The sequence below is a fragment of the Microcaecilia unicolor genome, chromosome 5 (assembly GCF_901765095.1).
Source record: "Microcaecilia unicolor chromosome 5, aMicUni1.1, whole genome shotgun sequence".
Lineage (NCBI taxonomy): Eukaryota > Metazoa > Chordata > Amphibia > Gymnophiona > Siphonopidae > Microcaecilia > Microcaecilia unicolor.
The window spans coordinates 17,472,226-17,496,465 of record NC_044035.1 but is presented as its reverse complement, the minus strand read 5'-3'; the positions used below and the strand labels follow the sequence as shown (position 1 = coordinate 17,496,465).

At 40.8% G+C, this 24,240-nt stretch overlaps 1 protein-coding gene across 1 annotated transcript in view; it reads left to right on the top strand.

The window, feature by feature from the left end:
• The window catches only part of TDRD1 (tudor domain containing 1), a 246,820-nt gene extending 224,679 nt beyond the window's left edge, over window positions 1-22,141 (top strand). Inside the window, exons 20-25 of the mRNA XM_030204712.1 lie at window positions 732-851; window positions 945-1,061; window positions 12,074-12,241; window positions 17,073-17,297; window positions 17,588-17,628; window positions 22,000-22,141. Coding sequence (XP_030060572.1) covers window positions 732-851; window positions 945-1,061; window positions 12,074-12,241; window positions 17,073-17,297; window positions 17,588-17,628; window positions 22,000-22,101 — 773 coding nt within the window. The 3' untranslated portion in view covers window positions 22,102-22,141. The remainder of the gene's footprint in view (window positions 1-731; window positions 852-944; window positions 1,062-12,073; window positions 12,242-17,072; window positions 17,298-17,587; window positions 17,629-21,999) is intronic.
• Window positions 22,142-24,240: the final 2,099 nt, after the last annotated feature.

Here is a 24,240-nt window from a genome sequence, read left to right as displayed (position 1 = left end):
CTGTAAGAACAGTCGATGGCTCAGGACCTGAAGGCGCACTCCACGGGGGCTCAGGCCACATCCTGGGCAGTGACGTCTGAAAAAATTTGTAGTGCAGCAATGTGGTTAGTGCTCTTATTCATTTATCAAGCACTACAACTTGGACATGGAAGCCTGGGTCCATTCGGACTTTGGCATGTATGTCTTCCCCAGCCCACTAGGTCTGCTCTGGTACATTCCATTTGTGCAGAACAATGGAGCTGATGCTAAGAAAGGAAAATTTGTCTTACCTGATAATTTTATTTCCTTTAGTCAGCTACACTGTTCTGTATCTTGTGCTCTGAAGACTAGGTCACCAGACTCGGGATGTGCTCAAATAAATATATGTGAAGTAAAGTCACAAGTGTTAGTTTCTAGCAATACAGGAGTATGCAGAGTAACAAGTGCCCTTCTGTGTTATGCTTGCCTGCTGTTCATTGCAGCTGCAGTGGTTGATGGGGCATGAGTTTATTACATAAAGGAACCTTCTGCTACTTTGGCAGATGCATACTTGATCTGTCCTGGGAGCACCACCAGCGCTAATACCTTTGAGGTCGCTGGTAAACCATTTTCTTTTAACACCCATTTGTGTAGAACAGTGTAGCTGACTAAAGGGAAGAAAATTATCAGATAAGACAATTTCTCCTTATAGCACATGCATTTGAATACAAGATGCACTTCAGTCACTGACTTTTGGTTCTTCTTTCCGTCAGGCACTTTCATGGCGGGGCAGTGGAAGACACTGGAATTACCAATAAATACAGTGATTTCAGGACATGTATTAGAGGTGATAAGCCCTGATCTGTTTTATGTTTTACCAAATGAAAACACAGGTAAATTGTGCTTCTCGGGTTTAATTTCTTGTCTATAGGAACATATTTTTCTGAATTACTGACCACATTTTGTTTCATTCTTCTTTCTTTTAGTGGATAAGGAGAAGTTACAGTGGGTAATGATTGAAATAGCAGAATATTGCAGTCACCAAGGTAACAATCAAGAGTATCAGCCCAAAATCGGGGAAGCATGCTGTGCTAGATTTACAGGTAAAGCATGCCAACAGTGTGCGTTGGCTTGTGTTGGGGAGAGCACACTATGAATGAAAGTGTTCTGAAATAGTCATGTGATGAATGTATGAATGTCCTTCTACAATTTGAGAGAGTCAGTAACCATTTTTTATCCATTTGTTGCATTTTAGAATTTTATAAATGTTTATCATATCCCCTCTTTTGTAAGCTGAAGAGCCTAAGACTCGTTAAGCCTTTCTTCATAAGAGTGTCATTACATCCCTTTAGATTTTTATTTACTTTAACATATATAGGCCTAAATTTGCACTTGCCAATTTCTGCATTGATTATTTAACAGTTATTGTGACACCATGTTAACTGTTAACACCGCAGTTAGCACACACTAAACACCTGATACAAAAGTCACTATCGGGAATGGGCGAGGACTGCTGTATTTATTCTCTTTCTTTAGATCTATTAAAATCAGCAATAGTAATTATGCATTAAAATTTGCAGAAAGATGTTGGGGTCAATATTTAGCTGGTGGCAGTGAGCTTTTTTTTTTTTTTTTTTTTTAATGCTGACCATTACTGGCAGATTTAGTCTCAGGTATTCAATGACTGGCTATATCTGGATTAGCCTTGATTCTTGGAAGTTATGCAAGTATAGCCGATATTCTGTGCCGTACCTGCATAGCTAACTCAGCAAAGTTAGGACTACTTTTTGCGCGATCCAGTTTGCCCATCTAGCTATGCAGGCACCAATACTGAATGTTGCTGTTGCCCACATACCTTCTGGGACCAACCTTCAACTGATTGGTTTCACTACGGCTGTTAGAACCAGTATTCATCCTGCTAAGTTCCGCTGATAGTCCAGTTAAACCCTTTAGAATAATGACTCCATTGTTTTTCTTTCTACCACGTAGAGAGTGCACCAGCTTATATTCGCTTAGAGATTCATTGAAACATTCAGTTTGACCAAAAGTGCCTGAACTTTTGCATGCAGCTGTAAATTTTAAACAAAGTGGGATACAGTATTGATCCACTGCAGTGTCGCTGATCTAAAGGTCAACCAGTTGGAATCCTGTCTTTCCTTGTCTTACAGTGGCAATATCATGGTCAGTCTCATTTTGAGAGTTTTCTTTTGTAAATATTTGATTACAGTGCTGTTACCTAAGATGGGGCAAAGACTCTACTTTTCTTTCAGATTGTTTTGGAATAAAGTTTTCCCTGTCTCCCGAGCAGCATTCTTGACTGCTTTTGTTTGAAGCAGAGAATTGTATTGCCTTAATTTTGCAGGATGATTTGGAGGAATCTTTAGAAATTGTATCTTGTTAGCCCTCTTGACGCCATAAACTTGCAAAGTAGGCAATCTTTCCTTCAGCATGCAGGATTGAGTCAGGCACTCAAATGGTGTCATCCAGCAGCATTGGGACAGAACATTGAACCTGCAAATAGGTGGGAAAATGTGGGATACAAATGTAACAAATACTGTTTATTGTAAGCCACATTGAACTCAAACTTGTTGGGGATAATGTGGGATATAATTGTCACAAATAAATATTTTTCTATATTGATATTAGAGTCCTTCATTACTTTCCTAATTATAATTATTTTCTGTTTGAAGTAGTTCGCCAGTTGGTTAGCAGTTGGAGTTGGTTCATTGGTAATGGTTTTGTATCTAGCAGATTGTTCATTAGAGCATAAAGTATTCTTGTATTTAGTGAGTGTCCTCCAATGAATTTTGCCTAGATGGGTAGATTTGGCTTTTTAAATTTTGTATTAGTATTCTTTTAATGAATTCCTCCAATTGTTCCAGTTTTCAGTGTTTTTGGCTTTCAACCATGTTATTATTATTATTATTTATATTTGTACTCCACGCTTTCCCACACACAGCAGGTTCAATGCGGCTTACACAGTAATCAGAAATACAAAGTCTTAAAGGAGAAAAAATTTCAAACTGTAAAAAAAATAGTAATGGTAAAGCTTAATAATGTATGATTAGGATAAGGGAAGGTAAACAGGATAGGATAAGTAGGGAAAAGGGGGTAAGGAGGGATATGAAAAAGGAGAGATGGAGAAGAAAAAGGTTGGGGATGAGTAAACGGAAATAGGGAGATGGGTTGGATATAATCAGTGGTGAAGTCGGTATCAGTGTCAGAACAGATTTGGGAGGATAGGTTCTCTTCTAGATGTGTGCAACGTCTTCACCTCCAAAATATCTGAAGTGAGCTAGGGAGAGAGTTTGTTTTTTTTATTAGTGGGTCTAAGTTTTATTTTTTCTGGTGCTATCTTATTTAGTGTAACACAACAAATATCCCAGATTTGAATAAAGTCTGGTGAATGAGATAATGGGAATTTGATTGTCGAAAGGCAGATTGGACCAAAAGCCTATTATGTTGATTTTGCCCCTTGATTTAATGGTGTTGTAAACTTCTTTCCAGTTGATTGTGAGAGTAAGTTTACTATGGTCAGGCTATGGATTGGGCAAACACTTTGGATTTGAGATAAATTTTCTAATTAAGTTTTCCCTAAGCGATCACATGAAATAAAATGGCACCTCCCAGAGTTTGGAAGGAGATCAGAGACAAAAAAAAAAAAAGCTGACTGCTGAGAATTTCCTAGAGTCCTGACTATCCATATGTGGATGAAAAGACAACTACAGTGTCGGAACAGGTTGTCGTTTGGAATACACACCTAGCCAAGACCTTAGAGAAAATGGCACCACTAAAAAATGTCTTATGCCCCCACTCACAAATGCTCATTTTGGTTTTCGCCAGAATTTTTGATCCTTAAAACGCGAAGGATGGAAACTGGAAAGGAGATGGTGTAAATCTCACTTGGATGAAGACAGGCTAAACTGTAGGAAGCACATGACAAAGTACCACCAAGCCTTAACAGCAACCAATAAACAATATTTCTCTCAATGCATTGCACAGGCTGCCATTTCAACCAAGCAGCAGTTCAGTGTAGTAAACATCCTACTGCAACCCCCACAACAGAACCAGCCTGCCCAGTCAAAACTGAACTGCAATGATTTTGTAGCATACTTTGCCAACAAAACTAAAAATCTCTGCCAGGATTTACAGGCAGTCCCACCCCCTCTCCAATCAGCTAACCAGTAGTGCACAAACTCGCCCCCTTCTGACACAGAAATATGGGACTCTTTTAACCCAATAACAGGAGATCCTTGACAAAATCCTAAGAGACCTTCGACCAACTACCTGCTCCCTCGACCCCTGCCCATCAAAGATAGTACACCAGGCAAATGTGGACCTTATAGAAGGTGCCACAAAAATCGTGAACTCCTCTCTTTCTAATGAGCAACTACCAACATCATTAAAAAAGGGTAGTGGTTCACCCTTTGCTAAAGAAAAAAACCTTGACCAGCACAAACTTGAAAGCTACTGGCCAGTATCCAACATCCCATATGTAGGAAAACTTACAGAAAAGAGAGTCAATGTTCAACTCAGTGATTGGCTAGAAGAGAGAAACTGGCTAGATCCATGTCAATCTGGATTTAGACCTGGTTATGGAACAGAAACGGTCCTCATATCTCTATTAGATGATCTTCACAGAAACCGAGACTGGTTTTGCTTCAGTACTGCTGGATTTCTCAGCAGCTTTTGACACTGTGGATCAAGATATCATGCTAGTACAGCAGGTATCAACGGAACAGTACTTGTTTAGTTCAGATCCTATCTATCAGACAGGCCACACCACCATGGGAACTGATCCTGTGAGGTACCACAAGGATCAATACTGTCATCTATTCAATATCTACCTCAAGCCACTAGACGAGCTGATTTGGTCATTGTGGACACTCAGTTCTACATCTATACGGATTATGTGCATGTACTCATACTCATTGAACCTGACTTACCTACAGCCCTGAATAAACTGATTACCTGTGTTTACTCCCCCTTCCCAAATTCCTGTAAGGATAATCGGTGGAAGGCTATACGGACTAAACCTTCAGTGTGTGCTTCTCCCTGGATTCATTCTTTTACACTTTAAATCTTCTGTTCTATTATCGCAGGAAGAGATATACTCTGAATTTGTGAAAGAAATTTCCTTTCAAAAAAACTTTTTAGACACCAATCAGACAAAGCCAATTACATTGCAATTTCACAAAACATATATTCTGTAACAAGCAATTGGGTTTCTTTCTTCCTGTGAGGGGAACTAAAGCAAAATCTGCAGCAAGTCGCTGATCGGTTTTACTAAAGTTCCTGCTGCCTCTTTCATTAGCCTTGTTTTTATACCTTTTTTTCTTTCACTTCTAACTGCATATGTGCAAAGCTCAGCGTCTGCTGACCCCCTCCCACCTTTTTTAGTTTCTGCTGAATCTGCATTACTTCTACATCCTACCCTCTTTCTTGTTTGTTTACTTTCTCAGTTCCATTCCTTCAGAAATGCTAGTTTCACATTCTTATCTCTGAGCTGCACGTTATGCCCTAGAGTCTACAGTCCATCTTCACCTTTCTGGTATTCTGCTGATGTCTTCACTTGTTACCAGTTTTCCCTGGCAGGCTGCTATTTTTATCGCACAGCCTCCTAGTGAAACAAAGCTGGCCAAACTCTGCTTCACTCATGGGTTAAAGAATTACTCAATTTCCATTTTTCATAACAAGTAGGTATCATATGCACAGAGATTTCTACACTTGTCAACATCAATTCAAGAATGGGCTAAACACAACAAACTTTGCCTGAACCCAAGTAAAATCTAGCTTATCTGGGTCTGTAACACAAGTGGATACATACCTGACATCAAAATCTCTTTTGGGAAGTACAAACTCCCCCCTCAGATCAGAAGTCGGGAACCTTGGAATACAATTAGATTCAACACTTTCTCTGATTCCCCAAATCCAAACAACCTTCAAGAGCTGTTTCTACTATTTGCGAAAACTACACTGTCTCTCTCCTTACATTGAAAAGGCAAATCTTATCTCAGTCGTTCATTCCATGATAACATCGACTGGGTTACTGTAATGCGCACTACACTGGTCTGACTACAAAGGGTCTGCTCCAGCTCCAGTTGAGTCAGAATACTGCAGCAAGACTAATGGAAGGTTACAAGTGACGTGACCATATCACAGCATTTTTGCAAAACCTTCACTGGCTACCAGTACAATACAGGGCTAAATTTAAAACTCTGATCTTCAAGGCCCTTAAAGAAATGGCCCTGAGTACTTGAACAGGATCACCCTCTACACACCTCCAAGGACACTAAGGTCCTCCCAAGTTGTATCCCCAACCACACGCTCTCCAAAAGACATTACACAATGTGGTACCCGCAAGCAAGCATTCTCCGGAGTAGCCCCCAAACTCTGGAATGCACTGCCTGAAAGGTTCCGCTTAACACAAGGCTGTCTCTACTTCAGGAAGCAGGTGAAAGCTTGGCTGTTCAACCAGGCCTTTAATGGAAGAAGTAACTAACTTGTTAGTCTCTCACACACACACACATACAATGAAGGACACAGGCTACACATACTGAAGCAGGACATGTCTATCCATATAATATTTAATCACCTCTCTTACCTTGTATGAAACTTTCTTTAAATGTCTCCTTATTTTCTAAATCTTCTTACTCTTACCTCTTATTCTCTTTCCTATCTTTATGTTCCATCTTTGCTTATACCATATGCTGTCTATTTAAAGTGTCTTATTAGTATTGTGTTGAAATTGTAAGTAGTATACTATGCAATAGTTTGTATTTTAATATTTTTACTGCTGTAATTGTCTATTGCTTATGTTTGATTTATTCTTACTGTACACCGCCTTGAGTGAATGCCTTCAAAAATGCGGTAAATAAATCCTAATAATCTGGATTGGAGAATCTATGTGCTAGTATGTCCTGTGGGTGATCTTTAATGTGATAAGATGTTCCAGTAAGTTGAGTGACTTGCCACGCATTGAGAAAATCTGAGAAACTTTTGGTATTAGGATGTTGAATTATATCTAAATGTAGATTGTCACCAACCAGTAAGACAATTTCAGAATTGACACAAAGTTTAAAAATCATGTAATTCCTCTTCTGCTAAATCCCAGTTTCCTGGAGGATGGTAGAGTAATACAAGGCAGAGTTGTTTAGATAAAGATTCATCTGAGATGTGATGTGCTAAGGCTTCAAGTTGTGGTGACATTAATTTAGAGACTGATTTTATTCGAAAGAAAGATTGATATATTACAGTAATGCCTCTTCCTTTTATTTCTAGTTAAGTTTAAGATGTTATATCCTTGGGGGCAAATATCATGGATAATAGATATCTTTAGAATGTAGCCAAGTTTTAGTGACTAGGGTGAGATCAAATTGTTCCTCCTCTATCATCTTTGATTTCTGGTTTATTGACGACTGATCTTGCATTAGTATATCCTGTGGGAATTGGTAAATAAGATTCATCAGTGTCCTTCAGAGGTATAATTTTAATTGACATTTGTGTTTGAGTGGTTTCCGTCCATTCTTATTAGAGTGATATTCAAGTTGTGAAGAGTCGGGGCATCAGAATTATGAGTTGATAATTTTTGATGTGGAGAGGTTTACTTGTCCCCTATTTGGGAGCCAACTTAGTTGGTCTCTTATAGTGTAAATGACTGGGATATTTCTTTACTAAACCTGTAAGTAAACTTTAGAATGCATTGCCAGAAAATGGTGGTAAAAGCCGGTAGCTTAGCAGGGTTTAAAAAAAGTTTGGATAAAAAAAGTCCTTATGCCATTATTAAGATGGACTTGGAAAATTGTCCTTCTAAGACATCATTGCAGCACTTCATTTGTGTTTGTAAACTGGGTTTCTCTCATTGGTTTTCCCAGCTGTAATGCCATTGTGTTCTTTTTTTTCGCAAATTTTCATCCTCCAGCTGGAGTTGCCAAAGTAATGCCTTCAATAAGGGTCATTGTTTTAGGAAAAATAATATTTTGGATGGTTTGTAACAGTATCTGCTGCTGTTTTTTTTTTTTTTATAGAGGTCCTTAAAGGCATAAATAGAAGAATTTGAGTTGCTTATGTGGAAATGTACTCTGATGTAGTATTGTTCTTGTAAGTCATAAACTCCATTCCAGATCTGCTTGACACTCTTTAGAAATGTTTAAAAGCTTTGGGTGAACAAAAGCCACGAGTAACTGTGTGGAACCATTTAGTAGCTGGTGAATTATTTTTTAAATGCTGTGTTCTAGTTTTTCCATTAGGAAAAATCCTAGGAACAGTTCAACTTCCATTATAACTTAGGCCAAGTCTGGCAAACCTTTTGCAGTTCTGGCTGTTTTATTACACGCATGCACACTCCCATGTAACAATGTAACGTGCTTTCTGTGGAAGCTTGCATGACTGTTAACACACTCCTGGTTTCCTCCCATGTAAGGATCTGGAGCTTCTGAATTTTGCATCTGGATGCAAAAGAAAGGAAAGTTATAAGCTAATACTCTAGGAAAGTTAAAACTATATGTTCTAGATTCTAAAGTGCGTTCTTTGAAGCCGAAAGATTTCTCTGATAGACCAAATTTCTCAATTCCATGGCTTCTATTCCTGAAATCAAGTATCTGTATTGATATTAGCTGCTTTGACCAACATATTGTCCCTACAAGTCTTTTGGGCCAGTTGTGGGAAATTGTTCAAAGTTAATTGTGACCATCTCTGGGAACAGATGACTAAAGTCACTAGAAACCAAAACAAAATAGGTTTTTATGAATTCCGCTAGAGCAATTTGTGAAAAAAATTAAAAAGTTGGATTAAATATGCTAAGTTGTAATGAGCATATACTCTTTGTAAATTTTCCATATATTCAATAAAAAAAATTTAACGTTAAAAAAGAAAAGTTACAGAAGTTCAAACATGACTTTTTCAAACTGCTTATGGACCCATGACATGAAAAATCAGCTGTTTTCAACATTTTGGATCCCAGACTTTAGCCACCTTTTCCCAGAGGCAGTCACAAAATATACCTATGTTATTGAATGTGCCCTTGTACTGTATAATCGTCTCTGATGTAACCCGCTTTGAACTTGGTGGTTAAGCGGGATATAAATTCTGTTATTAAATTAAATAGCATGATGGTTTACAGTAGGGGTGAAAATCTACAATAAACTAGAATAAGCAACACACAAGGGAAAGTGATGGTATGGGGATGAGTAGCACAATGAAACAGTATTTACGTCTTTGGGGGGGGGGGGTGGGTGGGGAGGAGGAGGAAAGAATTGAAAGGTAGGCTGCTGGTTCCAGGATCCCTAAATCATTGGGCAAGGAAAAACTGCTCAAAAATCCAAGTCTTAATCCCAGTCTTTAATTTGCAATAAGAATCTTCCCTTTGTAAGTGACAGGTAATGAATTCCATAATTCCAAAGAGTAGGGTCCAGAACAGAGAAGCATGCCTGAACATAGCTTGGAGTAGGATTGTATGACGAGAAGATCAGATCACGAAGACTACAGCTTATGTTAAGTTTGATATGGAATCAACTTGGAGCAGAGGGCTAGTGTAAAAAACACAAAAACAAACAAAAGCTGGTATGAGGCATTTAAATCTGATCCTTCCTAAAATGGGAAGCCAATGTTGTTCCATCACAGAACTTTGCATGTTCTCTTTGTAACTCTGTTTTTTAATTCATGTACAGCATCCTTTTCAGAACTTGTTACTTAACTGAAATTCAAGGACATATACTGTAGTGGGATATTGTAATTTACACTGATTGGTATGTGGTAATCTTGGCTGACCATCTCTTGAGGTGCCAGCAGTACCATTTCTGATAAGGAGGACCATCACCAAGGCCAGGGGCCTCATTGCATCATCTGTACAGGCATTCCTGTGCTAAGCTAATGACAGTTACCATCTGATTAGCTCAGTGAGTTAGTGGACCAAAACTTTACCCTACTGTCTAAAGTGCACCCCTTCTGCAAGTAAATCTTTGTGCCCAACTCATCCAATCAGAGAACTGTTCTACATGGGATACGACGTCCTCTATAGCATGCACACAGAACTAGTGTACAGGAGGGGAGTCTTCTGAAGGTGTAACACAAGAGCTACATAGGCAGTTAGCTTGTGACACCAAGGGGCTGATGCACAGCAGCATCCATTAAATATAGGTGCTGTGGGAAAAAATAAGTGTCGTAAACAGCGACCAGTGCACAAAGGGAATTGCATGCAGATGAAATCACAGATCCACCCCCCCCCCCCCCCCTCTTGTGCATTGGTCATTGTTTGCGAGTCGAAGCTGTCAAATGCACTTGACAGAACAAAATCCCTTGTTGGACCATCTACCCCCCCCCCCCCCCCCCCCCCCGAACAAGAAAATCCCTGGTGATCCCTCATCACAACAAATCCCTGTTGGTCCGTGGAACCTCCCCGCCCACACCCTCTCCCCAACCCCCTTCCAAGCAAAAACACCCTGGTTGTCCAATGGACCCTGCACTCTCTCCTGGCCTCTCCCAGCAAAGATCTATCTGGTGGTCTACTGACCCCATACCTTGAAAAGTTGAAGGCAGTAGGGCAGGATTAACACCTTCTCCTTCCTGCCTCTGGGTACGCCTGGAACAAAATGGTGGCACTCAGCCCCTGGGACACACCGGAGGGGCTAAGCACCATATCAGGAGGGTTTTTTCTCAGGGATGCACCAGGCAGGGGCTGGGCAAACCACCGTTTTGAGAAGGGAGGAGCTGTTCCTCCTGCCCCCAACATTTTAAGGTATGGGATGGTGAGGGGAGGGGGGTTTCTAGTTCCCCTGGTAGATTTTTGCTTGGGGGAGGGTTGGGGTCCACTGGACCACCAGGATATTTTTGCTTGGGGGTGGGGGGGCCTGGGTTGCGAGGTCCACTGTACCACCAGGGTTTTTATGCTTGGGGTGCAGGTGTGGGGCTGGGAGGGGGTGTATGTGTCGTCGAGGGGGGGGGGGTGGGGGGAGGTTGGGGCTGGTCGTGTCAGTTCTATGGGGTTGGGGGAGGTCTACCATGAGTGCCTACCCTGGGGAGCAGCCTGCTTGCACAGTGCAAGCAGGCTACTCCCCTTAACGACAGGTCCAGACCTTCCGTAAAATTTTGCACATTAAAGGTAGGCACTCAGTCTGTGCATTGCTTGGAATGCTTATTCTAATATTAATGAGGTCCTTGTAATGCATTTGCATACGGTTTTCGGTAGCTGCTAAAAGCACACGTTAGAACCACGGAAAACCCCTTTGTGCATTACTCACTAAATAACGTTTGCTTTAGACTGGCTACAACTAGTTTAAAGCAAACATTGCCAGCCCGGTAAGTTTTGTGTATCAGGCCCTGAGAGACAGACAGACAGCTTTCTTGGATGGGTGTTATTTCACTAGTTGGCATGTAGTTCCTCTGAGTATTACTGAGGTGCTAAAGCCCTCGTTGCTCATAAAGGAATGGAACAAGAATATGTGCCAGTACTGGGTAGCATATTAGCTTCAACTAAGATAGTTCCAGAGAAGAGCTATGTGCATTCCAACTTCATTGCTGATAGCCTTCCACAACTAGACTGAAGACACAGTGGAGCAGGCAGTCTGTCTACAGAGCCTTGTGCAGGAGCCAGCTGGGAAACTTCAGCTTGGAGTCCAAGAGGGAAAGGAGAGACCTGCCACAGAGAGGGAGCTAAAGGGCTTTTCCAGGCAGCCTACAGGGTGAGGTCAGTTATCCTTCCTATAATAGGGGGTGAGATGGAAAGCATTGCCAAGTTCCAAAAGTTAGAAACTTTTGGCATTTTGTCTTAGGGTAGCACCGGTAGTTATATCTCAGGAATAATTATTAGTTGCACTGATATTGCTGATTTACTGTTTTACCATGTACTGGTAAGTGTTGCTCTAAGTTTTCCTTATTGCTTTTGACATCCTAATATATCTGTCCTTCTGTGTTTATATTTACGCACTTTAGGGCAAAATGATACTGCAAGCAGAGGACACAAGCCACAAGCTCCGAGTATAGTAGTTATTAGCTAATCATCTTATTAGCTCTACAATATTTTTCAAATTAGGGTTCATTGTTTGGGGAATGAAATGTGTCTGAATTTTATTCTTTTAAAAATTGTTCTCAATATGTAGCTTCTACTGTTCTGTTCTAGGTGATAATCACTGGTACCGTGCAGTCGTGCTAGAAACCTTGGAATCTGCTGTGAAAGTAGTTTTTGCAGACTATGGAAACGTTGAAAGCCTTCCCTTCACAAGAGTGCTGCCAATCAAAGCTAGCTGCCTGCAACTCCCATTTCAGATAATCAGGTGTTCCCTGGCAGGTAAGAGGATACCTTTGCTATGATAGTAGTATCTTGTATTGCCTGCTTTCACTTGCCTGTGAATTAATAACTTCCTCTTTTTCATTACTTTTCTTACAGGTCATGAAATTTTACATAATAGTACATAAACATACATGCATAAAAGAGAACAGTAAACATGTTGAATTATACCCCCAGTTATTTTGTGAATATGATTATTATTAAACGGTTCACAGTAGTGTGGTGGAAAATAAGATGTTTGACAGTGGAATATAGAACTATTCATGACTTGAAGTGAAATAGTTTTGGATAGGGCTTTTTTATTCCAGTCGTCATGCATCAGTACTGAGTACTGGGACCTTTTTTTTTTTTTTTTTTTTGTGCTTCCAAAAAATGTCCCACCCATCTAATGAAGAATAAGATTGAAACGACCTAATCACTGCCCAACACTGTTACTCTCACCGTAATACCATCACCTGAGCAACTACATAAAGCCGACACCTACACAAGACCACAATGTATTCTTCTACCACATATATACGCACTTGATTGTAAAACCACGTGTTAACAAGTACGCAAGTACACAATGCATTCTTCCACCATGTATGTACGCACTTGATTGCAAAATCATGTGCATATCTGAAGTCCGGAAATGGCAATCGCCATAACGGCAAATGTAAGCCACATTGAGCCTGCAAATAGGTGGGATACAAATGCTACAAATAATAATAATGACTCAGTCTGTGAACTTCAGGTTGAAAGGCAGTCACCTTCAGGTACATCTGTTCTGGTTCAACATTGGCTGCATGCACACATTACACTTCCTTAAAATGGTATAGAGAAGTTTTTTTTTTTTTTAAGTGGCACCAGTCTTGACTAGAGAAGTTGCATGGGTACAGAAATCTAACCCGTCCCCTCAGGAATGTAACCCAGCCTGCCCAGCCCTTGCCATGCTGCAGCCACCTTGACCCCTCTTCTCCCCCCCCCCCCCACCCAAGAAAGCCAGATTCTGTAAGCAGTAAAAATACTAATAAAAGTAACAGAAATCATTTTCTTCCGTAATCTGCTAAGACAGCAGATATACAAATCAGTAGACGACCCAAAGCATTCCAAATTCCAAAACAGTCAGAAACATAGTTTATACCTAATTGTTCAACCACCCTTAGGATTCACCTTTGGGTTTAAAAAGCAAAACCATATGCATGTAAGGACTGGATAAATGAATTAAAACAAAGTTTAAAGCAAGTGTCCTTAATATGTAATACTTGGTAGCAATAATGAAACAGTGATGGAATATTCACATAGCAAGCAGTCTGAGGGAACAGATTTATTTTCTACTGAACATAATTAACTTTGTATGAACTTGGCAGCTAGTAGTGTGCTGAACTGGACGATGTTGGCACATTTAGACTGACGCCAGACAAAACTTCTGCATGAAGGAAGCTCTTTTCTCATTATTCAATTTCTCTCAATAAAAAAAGTAATAATAAAAAAGGCAAGTACATTTTTATAATGTACCACTACAGTCTGCTAAACAAAAGGAGCAAGTTCCCACAAGCCATCTTTCTCTGTTGATCTAAGCACAGGGGGAAAAAATATTTTAAATGCTCCCGGGTTTCAACCTAATTCATGTTTAATGTGGGATATAAATGTCATAAGTTAAACAGAAACTCTGAATGTTGAGCACCTCATAACATGATGTCTGTTTTAGTGGCCCTTTACCAGGGAAAAAAAAATCTCTGCATGAGTATAAAAGTGCTAGTGTCCCTATAGCCAGCCCCTCCAATTGATACACTGATTACGATTTATAACAGATTACCTATGAAAAGTTATTCCATTATTATACTTCCTCTGTGTACATCCATATGCTACACAAGTGGCATGTTTGAAAATATAAGCGACGTTAAATAAAAATGCCACCAACAATAAAGAACGTTGATCCTCTTACTGTCTCCGCTTTTTTTTAAATGGCTGCTGAGACTTCCAATCTTGAAGTCCCAGCATCCATTTAATAAAAGTGGAGACAGCAAGAGGATCAGCGGCAGCGAGCAGGAAAGAGTAGGGATGTTTCCTGCCCCAAAGAAACCACTAGACCACCAGGGGGTACCTTGAGGTATGTGCCGGGAAGGCACCCTGCAGCTCAGGGAGGGAAGGCACTTCCAAGGGGATCCCACAGGACCTGGGTCAGTCTCTTACTGTCCTTGGAGAATTGCTGCTACAGATAAGTATCTTCACTATATGGAAGGGATCAATATCATTAGAGATAAGTAGGGGAGGAAGGGAAGAAAAGGATAGTGAAGAAACAGAAAATAGAAATGGGTTTCTCCTAGATCCTTTTCCAGGATCTCAACAGGAGGAAGCAGTAAAAAAAACCAGGACCAACCCAGCTGGAAAAATTAAATGATCAGATGACACAAGTACAATTTTTTGTTAAGAGAATGGAGTGTCAGCTTTGAAAATGTGCATTCCTTTGTATTTTGTTTGGAACAGGAGGAAGTGCATTTCTGTTTTTCTTCAGTGTTCCGGTCTCTCAGAATCTGGATTCTTGAGTTTTCTATTTAATTTTTTTTTCTGTGTTACAATTTTGTAGTCTCATTCTTGATGATGTATATTTTGCATATGTAACTGAGGTGAGGGATTATGTTAGCTTGTTTGTAGAAATTATAGCAGTTCAGCTCTTTTCCCAGTTAATGTGCTAGTGTTCTAGAGTATTTGCAGGGCTGACGGGGTTTTTTTATAGGTAGGATTGGTGCAGTTTGAGTTCTTGGACTCAGTGCTAGAATGGTATGGTAAGGTAAGCTTCTGCATTTTATGCAATGTGTTTACTTCACACAGTCTCTAGTAGTGGAGAGAGTTTGCATTGCTGTTACTAACATGACTCCAAAATTTAACGAGAATGTTTTTGTATGTTTGAGCTGCAAAGTAGAGTATCCTACTTCTGCTCTGCACTTACAGGTAGGGTTTTTTTATTGGTTAGTCTGAGATTGACCCATGTGAATAAAAATATACTCTATATTAGTTGTATAACATATGTATAAATAACATAAAGTGGAAATGTAGAGTGTGAAATCAAGGTAGGAGTTAGGGGGTAGAGCTAGCAAAATTTGATCCCACTTACCTCGAAAAAGGTGTTTTGCTACCCTTTCTGCCTCCTTTTAAAGAAGGACAAAACCATGTTTTCTTTTTCAGGGAGATGGTTGTTTTAGTATACAGCTATGTTCCCTTAAATCAGCTGTTTGATATACTGTATGATAAAACCCATAAACATATCATTAGCATTTCCATTGTCTTTTTAATGGCCTTTAATTATGGGCCCCATTTACTGAGCCTTTTTTCTAACTGCAGCAGTGTTTGGTAGAGGCCATTTAGCCACAGAAGCTGGTGTTTCCCTCTGGGTTCTTGCATAGGGCTTTGCTGGCACTTCCCTTAATCCACATCCACATTCTCCCCTCCCCTCCCCCCCCCCCCCCCCCCAAAAAAAAAAATCTTTTTCTAAGCACCCCTTTTTATTGTATTTATTTTTTAAACACTGCCTACAGCCCTCATTGCTCATGATCACTCTTGGCTGGCATTCCTGGCTCTTAGGGCCAGATGCACTAAACCTTAACGGCCCTCTAACAACCCTTTAACGAAGGGAATTCCTAACCGTAGCATGCATTAAAGGCCTTTTTCCAACGAAGCAAGCAGCTAATGAAAATGGAATACAAAAGAGTAACTACCATTGTAATGTGGACGATTCGGGATGCACTAACAATACCAATGATTACACCGAATCATTTACCGCGACATATTTAACGTATGGTCAGAGCAGTCGTAAAGGCCAGAGCTGTCATCTCCCCGCTTCCCCCTGCACCATAAAAACCCAAGCTGGCATGTTTAGAAACAAAAGTGAGATAAACAACACCTCCCCGCTTTCCCCTGCATAAAATCTAAACAAAAATCAAAAAAGGATCGGGAAGGGGGCAAGGCGCTCATCAGGAGCGTCCCGTATGGACGGCCTTGTCCCCCCCCCCAGGTCGCCGCTGCTCCCCTGCTTCTCTGCTCTCCTCTGAAGCCAATTTCCCAGTTCTGAAAACAACTTTAAGCAGCCCAGGTCCCCCTCCCTTCCTCTGTTCCCCCGGGGGGGGGGGGGGCAGGTCTCTTTGCTGAGCTAAACGGGATCACAGTGAAAGACGTCTTTTGTTAGAAAGGGGGTTTATGAAGGATGTCCTTTTGGAGTCTTGAGGAGACGTCTTCAACTGCACTCTCCTGCTAGGATCACAGAGCTAAATGCTCGCACGATCTCTCCCCCCCCCACCTCGCACACCCCCATCTGAGTTAAGCAACCTATGTAGGTTTAATACATTTGTGTTGACAGTTTGTGGCATGCGCAGAGCAGCCAGCATAACGCTTGGCTACTCTGCGCATGTTTTAGGAGCCGATTACGAATCTGTAGTGCATTGTACTTTACAGTACCTCACTGAACATGTGCGACTTGTTTTTTTGGTGCATTCTTCGTTTATTCAAATTCGGTAAGCACTTTTACGTTTTAGATTTTTTTTACGTTTGGTTGATGCATCTGGCCCTTAGTCATTTGTAATTGCATGCCATAGCCATTATCTCCTGGCTGTGGCCATTTGTGGCAGACAGCAGCCTGCAAAAAAAAACTTCCTTGCTGTCTATGCCGGAGCTAGGGCTACAGTTGCAGTCTCAATTGGGATTGTGAGTTTTAAAATGAGGCTGCTACAGTTGATAAAATTAGGGTGATTTCCATATTTCAAAAAAATGGAGGAATGTATGGGTTAAAATTGATGTTTAAAACATTATCCACACAGAGCTCAACCAGCTTATTTGTGTTCCTTTTTCTTTAAAGGAATAGTGGCATTGACTGGAGTCTGGACTTCACTGGCAAAAGAAATGCTGAGAGAGCTCATGCTGGGGACAAGTATTTTGGCCACAGTGCTAAGAGTCATTGATAACACTCATGTGCTTTCTATGGAAATGGAGATTAAGGATGAGCGAATAAACATAGCTGAGAAACTCATCAAGGAAAATCTGGCTAAATACAGTAACTCCAAGAGTCACTCTCCAGATCAGGGTAAAATATTTTTTTCTGATAATGCAGTAGGAATTTCTACTAGATTAACTTTTTTCTTTATATCACTAATTAGGCTACTTAATAGAGAGCTGTGTAAAGTCTTGCATTTAAAATATGAATTGTAATATATAATGTACATGTGTTCAAAGAGAAATATGTATTCCTGTAGCAAGTTAGTTGTCCTGCTACAGATCAGCAGTTATTTCTGCACACATCTTGTACCTATGCAGCAGTTCTAATAGAAATTGGATGTTCATTTGTACTAATGTTTGTGTTCCCCCCCCCCCCAGATCAAACAAATGAGCACTGTTGCAGAGATCTCCAAAATCGAGTGAGTACCATATACTTTGTATAAAAGGCATTTATAGTAACATAGTAGATGACTGCAGAGAAAGACCCGCACTGTCCATCCAGTCTGCCCAACAAGATAAACTGATATGTGCTACTTTATGTGGATACCTGACTTTGATTTGTATCACAACAAAACGAGCGGAAGCTATCCAGAAGGACCAGACTGAAGCCACAAATGTTGGAAACCAGAATAATTTATTACGACCCAACACGGTCCGTGTTTTGGCCGAAAAGGCCTTCTTCAGGGGTCTTCAGACTGGCTTATACTGGTATTCCTCCAAAAAGGTCTCACAAAAAGAGTGAGATGATCTTCAGAGAATCTCTTGAAGTCTTCCTCTTAGCAAGTGAGAAACACTGTGATAGTGGTCAGTGTTTCTCACTTGCTAAGAGGAAGACTTCAAGAGATTCTCTGAAGATCATCTCACTCTTTTTGTGAGACCTTTTTGGAGGAATACCAGTATAAGCCAGTCTGAAGACCCCTGAAGAAGGCCTTTTCGGCCGAAACACGGACCGTGTTGGATCGTAATAAATTATTCTGGTTTCCAACATTTGTGGCTTCAGTCTGGTCCTTCTGGATAGCTTCCGCTCGTTTTGTTGTGGTCTTGTTTTTTTGCGGGAGATTTTGGACTCTCTTTGTTGTTGTTTTTTGATTTGTATCAGTCATTTTCAGGGCACAGACGGTAGAAGTCTGCCCAGCACTAGCCCCGCCTCCCACCACTGGCTCTGCCACCCAATTGTATGTTTGTCAGGTTTTGTGTGGTGAATTGCACATGCTTGGCATGGCCCTAAAGTAGAAGGGTAGTAGCTAGAGATCTCAGCTGTACATCTGGTGACAACCCAGGGTCCCACCAGCTAGCCCTGCTTGTCGTTTGTGATGCGTCTGTTCCAGTAATCCATGGTGAACATCATTAGGCTGAAGGCCAATTATGGTTTTAATGCCCTTCTTCAACTTGAATTATCTGCAGTGTTTGATACAGTTCACCATTGCCTGTTACTTCAAGACATGAAGGCTCATTTTACGTTCGTTATTAGGATAGGAAATGAGAGACAAGTTCAAGGCATGCTCTGTTCCAAATGCAGACCCTTATATTTGCAAGGATGTCCAGTGGGAGCAGGTAATTTTAGAAATCTACTTCACACTTGGATAAAAACAGTGGCTTCACTCTGGGCTTTGTCTGTAGCTGTCAGCCTGTACATGTGTATGTACAGATTTTATAGCATTCATGTATATTTGCTGGCACCTACAGGTGCAAGTGGTGGATTTTAGAAAGGTGCACATACAAGAGAAGCCAGTTAAGGAGAGGAGCAAAATAACACATTGCTCCGAGTTTTTGAGGTGGTGGTAGACATTACTGCTCCTACTTATTTCTGTAGCAGCAGTGCTATACATAAGTATGTAGGACACTTCCCCAGTACCAGTATTGTTCTGATGGTGTGACTCTTTGAATCTGTTGTAGTGGAATACTGTACTATAGACACTGGTGAAGTTCATCATTAATTTTCACTGACCCAATTTAAAGTTTGTTGAGCGGGGCCATACACAGGACACACGTGTGGAAGCTTTGATTTGATTACTGAGCCCCTTAAGACAGGTTAGGGATGGGATACTGCCATACCAGTATTCACAAGTACTGAGGAAGGGAGTCATTGACATTGCACAAAAGTGATAGATAGTGACCTTATTTAAGAAGTATGTGTAAGGGGTTCTGAAGAAATCCACATTTTTTGAGGCCAAGTAGGATGAATCAGCCTCACATAGTAACATAGTAGATTACTACAGATAAAGACCCGTACAGTCCATTCAGTCTGCCCAACAAGATAAACAAATTACATAAAGTATGGTACTTCATATATATACCTGATCTTGATTTGTCCTTGCCATTTTCAGGGCATAGACTGTAGAAGTCTGCCTGGCACTATCATTCTAAAACATCTGAAGTTGCCATCGAAACCCCTAAAAAGCAACATTGCAGCCCATCCAAATCTATTCAGCCATTATCAGACCGTAGAAATCTGCCCAGCACTGGCCTTGTTCTCCAACTTCTGAAGCTGAATCTGGCCAGCCACAGTCAGAGCACAGACTGTAAAATTCTGCCCAGTCAGGGCATAGGGCATAGACCATAAATGATGTCATTTGGTGTGCTGAAATGAGTCTTTCAGTGAATTGTCAGTGACTGAAGGACTTTTTGGAGCATGCATGGAAATTCTTGAACATGCACGAACACATGCTGCCCTTCAGAGCTCAATATGTTTCTCCATGGCTGTACATCACAGAGAAAAATTACCTCAGATTGGGGTCGTCTTAATCATCTAATTCTTTGATTCTGTCAAAATTCCCAAGTTAGTCACTTGGCTCAGATGGATTTTTCTCTTTCCTTCTGTGCCATGTGCTTTGTTCCCTAAGTTGGTTTATTCTTCAGCAAGATGTTTCCTTTTTTTCCATTGCTAAGCACTGCCCTTGTTTTAATTTCAAGATGTCTGTGGCGAAAAAGTGGGTTTCCAAGCCTGTGAATTGTATTATTTCATTAAGTGCATTTCTCTTGTTTGGCCAGCAGATGGTGACTTTTAAAAAAAAGCTGTTACAGAATAGAGAGCTGCACGGGAGTGGGAACGGTGGGATTCCTTTGGGGATGAAACCAGGTGTCTCTGCAGAAATACATGGCGATCTGAGCTTTGCCTCCCCTCCCCTCCCCCGAACCACAGGGTGCTCTCCCGGCACATGCCTTAAGCCACCCTGGTGGTCTAGTGGATTCTTCGGGGCAGGAAAGATCCCCACTCCTTTCTGCCCGCTGCCGCTGATCCTCTTGTCACCACTTTTTTAAAAAGGGCTGCAGAGACTTCCAGCCGCAGCTTCGTGAGACTTCTGCAGAAGTCTCGGTAGCCATTTTAAAGAAGCGGAGCGACAGCAAGAGGGTCAGCAACAGTGGGAAGAAAAAAATGGCCTGTGGGAACTTGCTCCTTCTGTTTTGTAGATTGTAGTGTTATATTATAAAAATACACTTGCCTTCTTTTTAAATGCCCAGTTGGATATATATGCTAATCCCAGCTTTGTTAAATGTTTCTGACATATCCATCTATTTGATCCCATGATGCAACTGAATTCTTTTATTCTGTCTCACTGTATTTTCAAATGTAAGCTACATTGAATATGAGTTTGCTTGGTATAACGTGTGATATGAAAAAAACAGTCCCTTATTTCTAATAATCTTTTTGCTATTATTTTGAGTGAACCAGTGTGGCGGCAATCTCCACCTACTGGCTTCAGCCCATATAACAGGCTAGATAAACTCACCCCATCTCCTGTTTTATCTAATCTCCTTCGTAAAAAGGGTGGAGGGAGTGTGGGAGCAGGTAAGAGGGAAAAAAAGATTGGTAAGGGGAATATACATGGAGGAGTGGGGAAGGGGAAATAGAGCACATGGGGTAGAAGGGATAGAGAGGTAAGGGGAACTCTCACTATTCATGGATATGTGTATCTTAATTTTGTATTTAGCAGAGTATGGAAGAAAATGATTTATGTTACTTTTAGTAGTATTTTTACTGCTTATAGAATCTGACTTTCATGGGAGGGGGTCATGGTGACGACGGGCAGGGCGGGCCGGAGACTGGGATAGAGGAGGTTACTTGAGGCAGGGACAGATTAGATTTCCGTCCCTGTGCAACTGTATTACAGAAGTGACTCCAGTTTTTTCCCACCTAACCTATGAGGTAATCTTTAGTCTCAGATAAGGAGAGGAGAGAGAAAGATCTCTTCACTGTGGCCCTATGAGTAGTTACATTTTTATAACCTGTGAGCAGCTGTATTTCCTGCTACCCAGGGTGTAACAAGTGTTAGTTTTAATGTTGAGCCTTGTTTTGGTTATCTGTTATTGCTTGCTATTTTCATAATAATTAAAAGTTTGGGTAAGACTGATGACCGTTGTTATACCTGCTACATTTGGAGATTATTGGTGCTGGGCTAAGAAGTGTTGTTTGTGGAATATACTGCCCCCACCTTGCGCACACAGACTGCATAATGTCGTTGTTATGCCTATGGGCATCTTGGCGTTTACCACCATCTGATTTGCACCGCAAGCTAAAAACGCTACCGCAGCTTAGTAAAAGACCCTCTAGATAACTTAAAATTTTGGAGCCAGTTCATTAGCATACATGTAGGGTCCTAAGTTAAGTGTCTGGTGTTCAATATCGATATTAATTTACCCCATTACCGTCTACCTCTAGGTTCTCAGCCTTACTCAGCTGATTTGGGTATGTCAGAAGTTGGGCACCCAAACCCTCTGAAAGTAGACACAACAGTAACCTACCTTCATGGCCTCACAAATGTATTGATTATGTTTTATTCTCCTTTTAGGTGAAAAAGGTAGAACAGATTCAGCAGGCTCTTCTCTTCTTTCTGACAAAGCGTATGGAATCGGAGGAGTTGAACCAAATCCGGAAACTAATAGAAGAGTAGTCACTTTGCATTGGTAGAAGATGTATTTTTGTGGTCGTTATCTTTCTGCCTAAAGATAAATCTCAGTTTATCAAAGAATATCCTCAGGCTTTATATGGCATAACTTGAATTGCAAAAGCCTAGTGCAAAGAGCTTTGTATTTTTACCCACTTCATAGCCACTTTTTTTTTTTTTTTTTTGCATGACTTCTATCTTTAAACATACGTTTTCTTCCTATGCATAACTACTTCACTTTACCATCTAGATGATAAATATTGTAATTCTTTGCCAATGTATGAAAGGTTAGTTTGAACCCAGCGTGAGAGGTGATATTTATAGTTGCAATGTCATTTCACCAAAAGTAACATGCCTGATTTTTTTTTTCCAATGCTGGATAGATTTTTGTGTGTAAGGGGGGTGGGAGAGGGCAATTCTAGGTCTAACTTCCAAGAAGGCAGCATAATAAAGTATGTTTTTCAATAGACAGAAACAAAAATAGCTTTAAGTGGATCAGAGGATTTTCAGTTGAAAAGCAAAGCGCTTGAAGTTGATCAGAATCAGGTTTGTAGTTTAGAATTTTAGATTTAGTTGATTTCTGAAATCCAAGCTCAAGGTGAGTTACATTCATGCCCAGTGGAAGGTGAAGTGATTTGCCCAGGGTCACAAAGAAGCTTCAGTAGGAGAGGTGGAACTTGAACCCCGGCATTCTTGGTTCTCAGCCCAGTCTACAACACTATTCCTCAGAAAAGCTGAAGAAACTCTTATTTTCAGTGGGCAAAAAGCTTACTAATTGTGTGTTTCTGAACAAATTATTTTCATTTACTTTGTCTGTTCTTTCACTGTTTTGACTTTGAATATTTATGACTGAACCTTTTGACTCGTAGCCAATACAATCAAGTAACCAAACATAGTGAAATGTTATGATGCACAGAGAACTAGTCCTATATAAATACTTGGCATAGCACAACAGAGACTGGTTCTGATTGAGCTGGAAGCCCAAAAAGCAAAAAGGAACTGTTCCTTAATTTTTTTTTTTAATGTGGATTATTGCTGTATTTGTGCCATGCTGGGGGCAGGCTGCAGCTCAAATATCAGTACAAGTAACAGCTGAAGAGAGAGAGAGGGATTTTATGCTTGGAATTTGGGCTTACAAAGGCTGTACCCTTGTTACCAACAAATGAGAGGACAAATAATGTATTTGTTCAAAAACGAGTACGCTTAGGGATAAGACTGAGACTAGTGTACTATGCCTTTTTTTTTCCATGGCCACAAAATGTATTAAAAAACTGAGATATAGTGTAACCTTTTAGCTTGGTATCTGCTACAGCTTTTCACCAAGTGTTGAAACAACACTATTCACTTATTTGTTTGATAAGTTACTTTGGAGTCATTGTTGAGAGATTCTGTGTGATGTCCATTGCAGAAGCAACAAGCGTATCCTGGAATCCTTTAGTTGACTTATTACTGTATGGAGATGTGGAGACGCCAGAGTGTCTGTTGAACTGGTTCCATGTGGAATATCTGAGTTAGGTTGGACCCAGGTTGTACCTCTATAACCATGTTTACAGTGGGTTATCCTAGATGTGCTACAAAAGCCCCAAAGGGCAGTAATGCACTGGAAGGGACTGAGGGGGCATCCCATTTGTTGATTGCTAATGATGAGAACCCGTTGATAAGAAATTGATAGGAAGTCCTACCTAAGAGGAAGATGCACTAAAGTCGTCGGTAATTCCTGTTCCCTACCGATTCCATAGCAAATCGGTAGGGAACAGGAATTCAGTAAGGAAAGGGAATGCAAATGAGCTACTCGTTGTAGCTCCGTTGCATTCACCATTACCTTGTTAGCCAGTCGGAGAATCAGGACGTCCCATTCGGTTATGCTCCTCTTCTTGGGTCTCTTCAGCCAATCAAAGCGCATCTAGCTTGCTGGTGTCAGCTACATGCACTGATTGGCTGAAGAGACCTGGAAGAGGAGCATAATGGAAAGGGACGTCCCGAACTCCGGATCGACTCGCAGGTCCCCGATTCCCCTCTCCTCGCTGCTACAGAAGGTGAGCAGCGCCGGGGAGACAAAACTAGGGAAAAAAACGGCGAAAAGACGTCCCTCACAAGCACAGGCAGAGTATGTCCATAAAGGATGCCCCTCACGTGCGCTCACTG